The following is an 11,922-nucleotide window of genomic DNA, read 5'->3' as shown; positions in this document are numbered from 1 at the left end:
GAAAGCGACGAGTGTAAAGAATTTTGTTGATGTGCTTACAAATTGCACTTACTTTTAAGCATAAACATAAATATTCTTGTAATATTATGGTTAGAAGTATCCGCCACAAGGAGATTGTATTCGTATGAATAACTTGAGAACGGTGAACTTTAGGGAAAAAATTCACGTTACCTTTTTTACGTATTTTGTACATTAGAATATAAATCCGTTACAATAGATTGTAAAAAATACAGTGGCGTAGGTTTTTTTTATAAAAAAAAGGGTGACCCTGTCCAGTTGTACACCACTGGTAGATCCTTTAGAGCTCATATTTTAGAGAATGCAAGGCCTACTGTCATCCATTATCTGTACCAAATTTTGTTCAGATCGGTTAATAGATTCCGGAGATATAAACAAAAAATTAATTTGTTTTAACAACTTCAACACCCTGTATCTCTAAAACGAGGCCGTTCCAGACCTATGTTTATAAGGCAAACACCTATTATTTTAAAGAGATCTATCAGCCCTGGAAGTTTCCTGCATAAAATTCGGACCACCCTGTATAATTGCTTGGACGTCATAGTTCCTTTTAACCCTGTTTTTTTTGGATATATTCAATAGCCTATTAAAAACTATTGTTCTGAAGCTACAGCCTTCTGAAGTTATCAAATCCACGTGCTCGATGACCATCAAGTCCAATGATTTACGGGCAAGTAAAAGTAAATATCTTTATAAAGTGACCAAGCTGGTTGTTTCTTGATGTATTTTCATGTGATGAATCCGTGGCCAAAATCATCCTTCAGTCTTTAGAAAAGCAGTGCTGCTTGAGCGACATCTTATATTTTTACGCATGCTGAACACTTATCCGTCATCAGCATATCTGCAGCATTCCTTGGCCAGCTTGGTCACTTTATAAAGAAATATTTGTTTTTATTTGCCCATAAATCATTGGGCTTGATGGTCATCGAGCACGTGGATTCGATAACTTCAGAAGGCTGTAGCCTCAGAACAGTAGTTTTGCAGACCTAAATCCCATGGACTTTTTTGATCGGCACATTGAGGACTATCATTCGGCAAAGTTTCGTACCATTCGACCAGACCAGTTTTCCATAAGGATAGTTGCAGGATCCTTTAAAATTTCAAGTCCAAACTTGAAATTTCAAGTTGAAAAAAATTTTTGAGTTAAAACAAGACACATTCGGTTTAAACTAAAAATTTTGCTTTAAACTTGAAATTTTGCAGACAAACTCCAAACTTCATATTTCAACCCAAAATTTCTTCTAGTTTGAACTTAAAATTTGTAGTTCAAATTTAAATTTTCAGTTTCAACAGCAAATTTGCTAAGCCAAAAAAAATTTACACCTTCGTACAATAATAACGAGTAAATAAAATAGAAATCTTACTTGTGTAAGCCTGTTCCTTATATTTTGTTCTTTTATCTTCTGATTTTTTATCGCCTCCATCTGCTTGGGCGTAAACTGGGGCGGCTTGATTTTACCTTCTTTTCGTTTTTTCTCTTCCAACTCCCTTCGCAACTGCAATTCTTCCAACTGGTCCTTATAACTATACACTTTACTTTCCCTTTTTAAATTCATTGCAGCATTGCTCTCATCCCTGGAAAAAAAAAACGATATTTTAAGCAGAAATGTCATTTATCTCCAATAATTACTTACCCAGGCACAACACTTTTATCGTACAATTCCCCTTTGGGTGTTAAAAATGTGAAATAATCGTCCTTGGACACTTGGCAAATCTGCGGGTCGTCTAAATCGTTTGTAACTTTTTGTATAATACTAGGCATAAGCACATCAGCGTTGAGGGAAACCAGCGTCGATAAAGCGTTTTCTTTAGTCTAGAAATATATTAAATAACAAATAATTTAGGAGCTAACTCAAGGAATACCCACTGGCGTGCTCTTATATTCTTCAATGAGACTCGACCGAAAGTGATTCGCTCTTTGAGCCACCAAATCCCTTGGTTTACAGCTCAAATGTTTCACGATCTTCACCCACATGTTCGGAACTAATGCTGACACAGATGGATGGTGAGTGGGGAGTAAAGCTTCAATAGCTAACAGATGTGCATCTTCTGTCGCGAGACCGGAAGACGAACACAACGAAGTTATGCATTCGATAAGAGCGTGTGGTGACACGCAGCTATTGTTATCGTTTTCCTTCTGGTCTTCGGATTTAGAAATGATTTTGTTCGACTCTAAGAAGTACTGCAACTCTTTAAATAGTGCCCTTGCAATGGCAGCACCGCTAAGACTCCCGACAATCCTGTTCAGTACCATAAGGCATTTTCGTCGGATTGGGGTGTTGGAGAAAGTGGAACAATGTAAAATTGCTTTGTGTAACGGAGCCGGGTTTTTAATTTTTTCTGGGTGCTCGACCAGAAGCATTTCGCAAAGTTGCATAACATAACTTAAACCTAAAAATAATAATTTTGGTGATGATATGAATATCTGGATAACAGATAACTTACTATCTTCATTACAAGTTGATAAATACTTCTCAGAAATAAAGATCTGCTTGTCCATATCAAGTACAGCGTTCCACATTGTTTGGACGTTGCTGTCTTTATCCTGGGGCGAACTGGAAAATTTTAAAAGTACCAAAGCCGCACAAAGACCTTCCGTTACCGAGAGTGCGACGGTAGGCTGAGATACAGCCTTTTCCACGGATTTTAACAAAATCGGAACTAATACTGATGCCTGTGATATGGTCTTTCTGTTAAACGTCGACAACATACAACGAATGTATGAAATCTTAACCAAAGGTGTTGATGTCTTTAGGTTTATACCATTCTAAAAAGTAAAACGATAATTTTCAACAAATGCTGATAAAATATTTTGTCTCAATATCTTGGCATACCTTAAAAAAGTCTACGATTTTCTTGGGAACCTCCATAATGAGTTTATTTGTCCAGAACGAGAGCATGTCCAAAGTGTAACAAAGCGTTTTCTCGTGCACCTCAACTTCCAGAACTTTAATGAAGAGCTCAGTCGCTGTTATTGTTAATTTTTCTAGATTTTCTCCAGTCACGGAATTGTAACTAAAGTTACCAGCTCCCTAAAATAACCATTCACAATTTACGTTTGGTAATAAAATTATGATCAGTCCAAAATCTAAAAAATACCTGCAAAACACTGATTTTGTGATCCACTACAGTCAGTTTTCCGTCGGATCCATGAAACACAGCAAAAGTTTTCTTCAGGATGTCTTCTAAAGCTTTTAAATTTCTAATTTTACCAGCCAACCTTTTACAGGCATCTACAGCCTCGTTTCGAGCGTTATCATCTTTTGAATGCAAATTTGCTGAAATAATTATTCAAAATTAATAAATATTAGTTTTGTAAAACTGAGTAGAAATAAGAAAGTATGAATAAATATTATTTTATTCCGTTTCCCAGTTTTCGACCACCTCCTCATGATTCTAATTCATATTTTTGTGTGTTACTCATTAAGTTGTGCAAACACCTGTAACGGCACACAACTAATCTACTAATGTAACAAAAACCATACAAAATTTAAAGCGAATCTTATAAAATACCTTTGAAAAACCAAATTAATGCCAACAGTTACAAAAAATAAAGAAAAATGATGTTTATTCCTGTATTTCAAAGACATTCTCCAAAAAGCAATTTTTTAAATTTTGTTATCAGTTTTGTGATTCTATTTTCAATCTTCATCACTGTTTTCAATTAAAATTATTTAATATACCTAAGGGTGGTAAAGAGGGGAACGTTTATGTTCGAAGCCAAGCAATAGTCAAGAACAGGTAGAAAATAAGTTTCCAATTATATTTTTCCTTCACAAAACTCTCAAATCAATAAAAAAATTCTTATATTAAGTGATTTTAGAATAACTGCTTATTAGAATGTCGAAACCAAAACAAAGAATTTTTTATGAAATTGTAAGTCACAATTAATTTAAACTATAAAAAATCGGTACAATCGCACTACCACCGAACATACATCTTTTTATTTTATAAGATTTACAAATTTTAGTATTGCAAGAGTAAATTGCATTATCGTTTTATTTACCTACCTATTAAACTATTTCCAATTTCCATGGCATAATTGCTGAGATCCAGGTCAACACCAGATATCACCAATCCAACACATTCCAGAATAATTTCTGGATTTCTCAGCATTGCTTTTTGTAAGGCAGGCAACACTGATTTTTTAAATTGTTCATTATTAACTTGTAACAAAAGGGGGTAACAAGCCGTTACAACATTGGGCAAGGGTCGAACTTTTATGCTGATGAAGTTTTTTATGAATGTATCCAGTAACTGATCCTAAACGTACGACAAATATAAATATTTAATAGAAATAAGGGCCATATGTACTACTTACTATGTAAGACTTTAAAAGCTCATTATTGTTGGCAGATAACCGTTTTGCTAAAGCAGACGCCAAAACCACTATATTTTGTGTCTGTTCAATGTTCTTGATTGTTTCTAGATACAACTTTTCACTATCTGATACGCTAGCCCACGCAGAATTTAACTAAAATCATATGTATTTAATTAAAAATTCTTCATAGAACACAAACTAGTACTAACCAAATTAAAGGCTTTGGAAGACACTTTCCTGTTTCCTGCTGCGAAAACAGCTGTTAATAAATAGGATTGAACTTCAATAATGTGGGGTATTTGACTTTTTAAGACGGTGGAATTGTGTTTCCATCCAGTTGAAAACAATATGGTTGACCAGTGTAGTGCAAATAATGCAGTTCGACTGGTACTTGTTCTAAAAAAAATTAACTCAAAATTTTGTTTTCGTTATCAATAACAATAATTCTTACGTAGCAACAAGACTTTTGTATTGGGCAGCAAAATCCGTTAAAACAGACGTCAGACATTTTATGGATGATTCTGTATGTTTTTCCAAAAGAGCAACAAGACAATTTCGGACTAACAACCGTGATGAGCTATCTCTGTAACGTGGTAAAGTTAAAAGAAGAACCTTACAAATACCTTTCACAATCGATTCGTTAATACCTAAAACCGCATCTTTAAGTAAGTAGGTAATATTTTTTATAAACCATCTTACCGGGATTTGATAAAACAAGTATGACATTTTCTATAACCTCTTTCCTTTCTTTTAAACTGGCAGTTTGAATTCTGTAATGTAGATCTTTTAGGGCTTTAGCTAGCTAGAATCAAAAGAAAAGTTTTAGACTCATACATTATTGTCCCTTTAATTCATAAATATTAATTAATGTTTACACGTGATAAAAATTTACCTCGGCATCTGCCATATTTTCAGTAAGAAGAACGTTGACATTTGACAATTGACAAAAAGAAAACTGTCCTTCTTTCTTCTACTTCTTCTAAAAACTAAATACTGGCGTATTAGGCAACCACAATGTATGCGTTCGAAAATTTTCATAATAAACTATTAGGAGTAGAAAATTAATAATCCCTTAGGGACATTATATCAAAATTATTCTTTAATAAGTGGTAGATACAATTTTCAATTAGTTTCTAAATTTAAAACTATAAGAAATTTATTAAACTGACTGTCAAATAAAATTTGATGCATTTTTTTAATTTTTACCCAATTACTGAGGATTTGTTCACTTTATTATAGTAAACTTAAAAGTTATAATTATTACTATATATATTTTTTTGGAATGAATAAGAATAATAAGATAAAATTACAAATTATTTTTATAACCTTGATCCTTTTTGGACCCACCCAAAATATGTAATTCGTGTAAATCCAATATGTACATAATAGTTAAGTAGCTGTCTCTCTTAATCAATTATTTATTATTATTTTAATTTGCAATACATTAAAATATGCTAATACCTTTGAATATATTAAGATAAGTGTACCTATCTGCAATAAATAACTCAATAACTGTCATAGATTCACGAATATTTAATAAAAGTAAGGCAACTTAAGTATAATCTCTTTTTTATAAATTTAATTTTACTGGACTTAATTCAGTATATTGCTTTTTACTTTTCCAATTATTTTGTAAATGAAGTTTTGTATACATAAATGTAAATTATGTATTACTTGGACAGTGACCCAAGTGGTAGGTACCAATTTGTTCCGGATTCCAAAACGAGTTCTTATAATTAATTCAGAATCATATGGACAACATTAAAACCTTTTTTTATATCATTGTATTTAAAATGACGAGAACAAAGAGACGTTCGTCCTTCCTTACCACACCCTAACCTTACTATAAAAGAAAACAAAACAATATTCGAACAGTTATTAATATAGTGGTAAATAAATATGTACCAGCCCTTTGTTCTCTTGGCTGTAATAGCCTCCTGTGTGGTAGCAATAACTGATGTTCATTTAGTGAGCGGGGTCATTTACCACCCTCCACCTGTGATCCAACAAAAAATTTTGGAAAGTGTACCAGTTATATCAAAGGGTGCCTTGGTGCCGTCAGAAGTTGCCTATTCGTTTGGTATTCAAGGGAGAAGTCTGCACTACACGGAAAGGGATGTTGCTAATGGTTATGCATCTCAAGTTCTAAGTTCCAGTGTGGCTTTTTCTATTCCAGAACTCCATATAGAACAGTTTGTACCAAAAGAGAGTACTGTGCAATCTGTTCCTTTACTGAGTTATGCCCTTAATGCTAAACCAGTTGTTTCTCAGTATACTACGATTGCAAAGTCTCTGAATTTTGATGCAGTACCTCGTTTTTCTCGAATTTTGACAGGATCTCACCTTGATAATACTTACGGTTTGAATGTACTTCCGTCTGAACTTTCAGAAATATTTATCGAGACAGTTAAAAAGGCACCTTTATATACAGAAGCAATATTCAAACCATGGCCACCTTTGCAGAAATAAATAATTTTAATGTTTTAAAAAAAAATATGAACTGTTTCCTGTAATAGTCGATTTTAATTATTTAGCCAAGTAATATCAGAATAATAATGCTTTTGTATTATTGCTAATTTATATTTTAGATTAAGAAGAAAGAAATTTGTACAGCATTATTTTTATACAGATTTTTTCTTAGAATATGTAATTTTTTTTTGAAATACAGTAATTTACGATATCTTGAATTTGTAAATTGTAAGTCAACAGGCTGTTGGAATATAAAAAGTAGGTCATAGAGAAAATATTTTCTATTTTGTTATTTAATAAGATAAGAAAGTGTTAGGAAAAGTTTAATGTTTTTCAATACAATTCCCATAATTAGGGTACCTATTTTAGGTAATATTAAATTTTCAAAAATTTCGTACTGTCTCCTCGTTTTTAGAATTTGCATTTTATTAATAAATAGGTAGGTAATTACTTATCTTGGTCCTGTATAAATTCTCCATTTTCGGTGTTAATTTGTTTTGGCTTCAAAAAATTCCATAAAACAAATATTTATGCTCAAGAGGCAGCGTTAATTAAAATAATTAAAATATATTATCAACAATGTTGTTATAAAATACAATAAGTGATTATTCCTTGATCAACGGGTAAAAATAGCGAAGGAAGCAGAAAGTTGATAAAAGTTAAGAGCTCTTAGCAACAACTTTGGAATAAACTTTATAATTCTATATGGCAATTCTCATTTTTAAATAAATTTGTATTTGCTCTTTAGTACTTATTATTTTTACATTACACCCAAACTGAAAATACATAGATCTCTAATTTTAACTAGAAATTCAATTATTACTATTTTTTATGTGTCCATTTACTTATCTACACTCAAAACATCGTCTGTAATATAATATGAAAAAATTTTTACAAAAACGTATTTAGTTATGCAAAATAAGGATTTGTTAGAAAAACGGATATATTAAATATTTTTAAGCTTGTAGCATAGAACTTATAATTAATACAAATCAGGCAAATTCACCATTGATACATTAAATTTTCTGAAAGTATCAATCATTTAAAAATTCTGTTTTTGAAGTACATATACAGGAAGTTTCTAAATAAGTGCAAAATATTGCACTTGGTTGCCGAAGTTATTTTGTGAAAAAAAGTTCATATGAACATAGGTCTCAATATGCTTCATTTCCGAGATACAGAGGGTCTAAATTTTAATTATTTATTTATTTTTATTAATTATTTTAAAGAGTTTTAAAGATATTGACCCGAAAATTGATGGTTATATTTTATTTAGAAATATAGACAGCATCCTACTAGATGTATCGACGGAAATTAGAAATACACAACTTGCGATAAAACATTTTTTATTTTTTTCCTCAAAAATAGTGCATCTATGAAAAAAATTGAAGAGACCAATTTCATTCAGTATTGATGGCGGATTTCTAAAAAAATATCAAAACGGAAAAGTCAGTGGCGTACCATTTTTTTTTTAATTAAAAATGGGTGTGGCATTCTCGCACGAACGGGACTGGTGCAAGTAGAAATATTCGGATCACCTCAAAAAATGCACATTTATCCCTCCAAAGCGTTTTTCAAATTTCAAGTCAATATCTTTAAAACTCTGAAATATAAAAACAAATAAAAAATTAAAATTTAAATACTCTACAGGCTGTTTCTAAAATAGTGTTCCAAACTCCTGCTGCGTTTATAACTCATTAAAATAAGCCAAAAAGTTCCTATTAACATGCGCTCTAAAACGCACCCGTAGGAAGTTATATGCCCTTAAAAGGGCTAGAACAAAACTGTTTCTTTTCAAATAAATTGCAGTTATGAAGGATCCGATCATTTAATAAATAAATTAAACACTGCAAAGCTCAATTGACAGTTTATCAATAACTTAAATTGTTAAGCGTTGTGGCAACGTCAGTCTTTTATTTGCCATGGTAAACAGATTTTTGTAATTTTTGGCCTAATAACTTAAAGAAGCAGAGTAATTTTCAAACTCAATTTACTCGAAAACCATTGGAAATATCGATTTGGACAAAGATAATATTTTTTACGTAAAATTGTTAAGATTTTATAAATCTGTAGAGAAAATTGTAAAAAAATTGCAATAAAAAAAATTACGGGCCGAAAACCCCCTTCACCAACCTAAATGGGACGCATATGATTTGCATGTCGAAAAATGGACTAGCCCATGTTATTTAACGTAAAAAGTTATGTAAGACCCATACATATTTTTCTATTTATTTGCGACCGTTTTGTCAATAACAGAAAAAAACAGTTTTGTTTGAGCCCTTTTAAGGGCATATAACTTCCTAAGGATGCGTTTTAGGGCACATGTCAATAGGAACTTTTTGGCTTATTTTAATGAGTTATAAACGCAGCAGAAGTTTGGAACCCTATTTTAGAAACACCCTGTATATCTCGGAAAAAAGGATATTTCGACCTAGGTACGTTTATTTGAACTTTTTTTCACAAAATAACTTCGTCAACTAGCCCCATAAAATATTTCGCACTTATTTACAAACACCATGTATACAAATTTTTATAATAATTATATATCTTCCTTTTACATTATGTAGGTACATAATATAAATCATATTTTTTTATATAAGATGTATTTCGTTTTACAAAAAATTACTAGACCTTACAATGCAGGATTTACTCGAACTGATACAATTCATTAATATATGTGCGTCGGCTGCATGATATTAAATTTTAGTAATTACATAATATTATTTGAAATACCAACATATATAATAACATTATTTGAGGGAGTTTGTTTCTAACGTATTTTTCAATATCCTATTAAGAAGCTGTTGACCCCTCTATCGCTAGGAGACAATAATAATACTTTTAATTAACAAACTACATTGTAACACTAATAAACATATTTTTAATTACAATCGACCTTATGCAACCCTTCTGGTAATTGCATATATTTGTACGGAGCAAGAGAAAAGATAAAATGTCACAAATATTATTTACCGATAAACTGAATGATCTACAGGGTTTATTCACATAGATATTATTAAAGAAAAACATCGATAACCACGAGTATAAAACCTCCGTCCAGCTCTGTAGAGGCACACTCAGTCAGCTGTGCTAAAGATGAAGTGCATACTATTACTTTCCTTCGTGGCACTTTGCTATTCATTCCCCCATGGGTACGACAATACTTTTGGCAACCCCTCCGGAAGAAACATTAACATCAACGAAGATGGCACCATAGTCATAACCGGAGCCAACGGTAAGAGGATCACCATCACCAAGGACATAGGAACTAGTGGACAGAAGAATGTCGACATCTCCGTCAGCGGTCCTAACATGCCTACGAAGAGGATCCAAATCAACGACCAAAACAAACTCAGCATTACCGGTCAGGACGAATACGGCAGCGAGAGCGACGAATCTCTGAGGGACAAGAGAAGTTCAAAGGATTCCAAGAAGCAGAGGAGCCAAGGCGACACTCTGACCAAGATACTCGCCGCTTACCAAGGCGATGTCGACCAGATTTCCTACCAGCAACTCCTGAACGAGGTTAACGCTGCAGTTCAAGCTGGTCAGCTCAGTTCCTCTGTATATGATATCCTCCAGAACTTAAGCCAAGTTCAAGGACAAGTAGGCCAAGAAGGATATTGGGGCAGGCAGCAGGGTATCATTGGAACTCAGAGACAAGCCAGCGTACTTGACTTACTGCGTGAACAAGCCATCGCACAGAAACTGCAACAGTTACAACAGGAACAACAATACCAACAGCTTCTTCAGCAACAACAACAGTACCAACAAGGTGTACGTTCACCAATTTACGTAACACAGGGTCCTCTTGGCCAGAGATCCCAAGTTTTGGATGTACCAGTAGGCACAAACCAGCAAATCCTTGAAAGAGTGCATCTGTGGGGTCCACAAGCTGCTTCCTACCAGAGGGGTTTGGATGTCATTGGACAACAAGGAATTGGTGGAATCAGATACATCTCCGGAACTGGACCTAGCGTTGGAAGAACACTTTGGCAACCAACCGTCAGGGATCTGCTATATGGTCAGCAAGTTGGACCCATCGGCCAGTCCATCTCTGGTAAACTATCAGAAGTTATTGAGGAAGAAAGGTACGGCGGCAATACTGAATAACAAAAATATGTTTCACATTTTAATGTTTGTCTGTTTTTTTAAAGGGAAATCCTGGATCAACAACGCCAAATCCAAATGCAGCAGTTACAACAAGAACGCGAACAACAGCAGCTTCTCACGCAGCAGTTGATGCAGCAGCAACAGCAGCAGGAGCAACAGCGTCAACAGCAGCTGTTGCAGCAGGTGCAGCAACAGCAGCTGCAGCAACAGGAAGAATTGTGGGAGATGCAGAAACAGCAACAGCAACAAACCAACTTGAGGGATTATCTCTTGAGTGGTGGCAGAACTAATATCCAAACTAGGGGCCAGCAAGGTCTTTGGCAACAGCAACCTAGTGTCTATTCTCAAGAAGGGTTATCTGGAGGTAATAACTAATAACAAATTTATATAAAAATGTTTTTGAATCTGACATTTTTAAAAATATCGAAAATCTTTAAATGTTATAAGTATTAAAATGACAAATATTTCAGGTTACGGCCAGGGCAGTCCAAGGATTCAGCGCTACAACGTTCCTTTGATCCTTTGAGGGAATATAATGATGCATCTAAGACTTGAACCTCTCATGACGTTTCTATGTTTTGTATAATAGTTCAGTAATTAATAAACATTAGAATTAGAAAGACTTGTCGCATTTTTAATTTATTTGTGTGGTGCTTGTTTCCTCAATCGTCTACTAATAAAAATTAATTCTAATACTGTTTAAACAGTATGCAGTATGTTGGTTTAAAAAATTTTTGCCTAGAAAAAATATTAAAAAAATCTAGACTGATTTTAAATGCATTTATAACATCTATTTTTAGCTAAAATTTAACGAGGAGATAAAAATACGATACTACAGCAAGGGGTAAACATGACTACAGAAAATAATATGTTCTATCAAACGTAAAAATTTAAAGGTAATAAGAATAAGGCTCTTGTACTCGTATACAGCGTACCTATTATAGTACAAGATGCAGACTTGGAGAGTTTTAAGTGGAGGACCCTGTAGGTATATATATATA

General features: G+C 33.3%; 2 protein-coding genes across 2 annotated transcripts in view; one reads left to right on the top strand and one right to left on the bottom strand.

Annotated features, from left to right (window-relative positions):
- The window catches only part of LOC108904253 (eIF-2-alpha kinase activator GCN1), a 26,792-nt gene extending 21,483 nt beyond the window's left edge, over positions 1-5,309 (bottom strand). The window contains exons 1-12 of the mRNA XM_018706728.1: positions 5,232-5,309; positions 5,039-5,141; positions 4,791-4,986; positions 4,549-4,735; positions 4,340-4,492; positions 4,029-4,281; positions 3,118-3,296; positions 2,853-3,050; positions 2,464-2,785; positions 1,886-2,409; positions 1,653-1,831; positions 1,383-1,593 (exon numbers count right to left, since the gene is read on the bottom strand). Of these exons, the coding sequence (XP_018562244.1) occupies positions 1,383-1,593; positions 1,653-1,831; positions 1,886-2,409; positions 2,464-2,785; positions 2,853-3,050; positions 3,118-3,296; positions 4,029-4,281; positions 4,340-4,492; positions 4,549-4,735; positions 4,791-4,986; positions 5,039-5,141; positions 5,232-5,246 (2,520 nt within the window). The 5' untranslated portion in view covers positions 5,247-5,309. The remainder of the gene's footprint in view (positions 1-1,382; positions 1,594-1,652; positions 1,832-1,885; positions 2,410-2,463; positions 2,786-2,852; positions 3,051-3,117; positions 3,297-4,028; positions 4,282-4,339; positions 4,493-4,548; positions 4,736-4,790; positions 4,987-5,038; positions 5,142-5,231) is intronic.
- Positions 5,310-9,879: 4,570 nt separating this feature from the next.
- On the top strand, positions 9,880-11,543 carry LOC108904265 (bromodomain-containing protein DDB_G0280777). The gene is made up of 3 exons (XM_018706746.2): positions 9,880-10,899; positions 10,966-11,285; positions 11,392-11,543. Exons 1-3 carry the CDS (start codon positions 9,905-9,907, stop codon positions 11,445-11,447), a joined length of 1,371 nt encoding a protein of 456 aa, XP_018562262.1. The 5' UTR covers positions 9,880-9,904; the 3' UTR covers positions 11,448-11,543.
- The last annotated feature ends 379 nt before the right edge of the window (positions 11,544-11,922 follow it).

The sequence above is a fragment of the Anoplophora glabripennis genome, unplaced genomic scaffold, assembly GCF_000390285.2.
Source record: "Anoplophora glabripennis isolate ALB-LARVAE unplaced genomic scaffold, Agla_2.0 scaffold46, whole genome shotgun sequence".
Taxonomy (NCBI): Eukaryota; Metazoa; Arthropoda; class Insecta; order Coleoptera; family Cerambycidae; genus Anoplophora; species Anoplophora glabripennis.
Note: the sequence above shows the minus strand (reverse complement) of the source record. Positions and strands in the feature narration are given on the sequence as shown.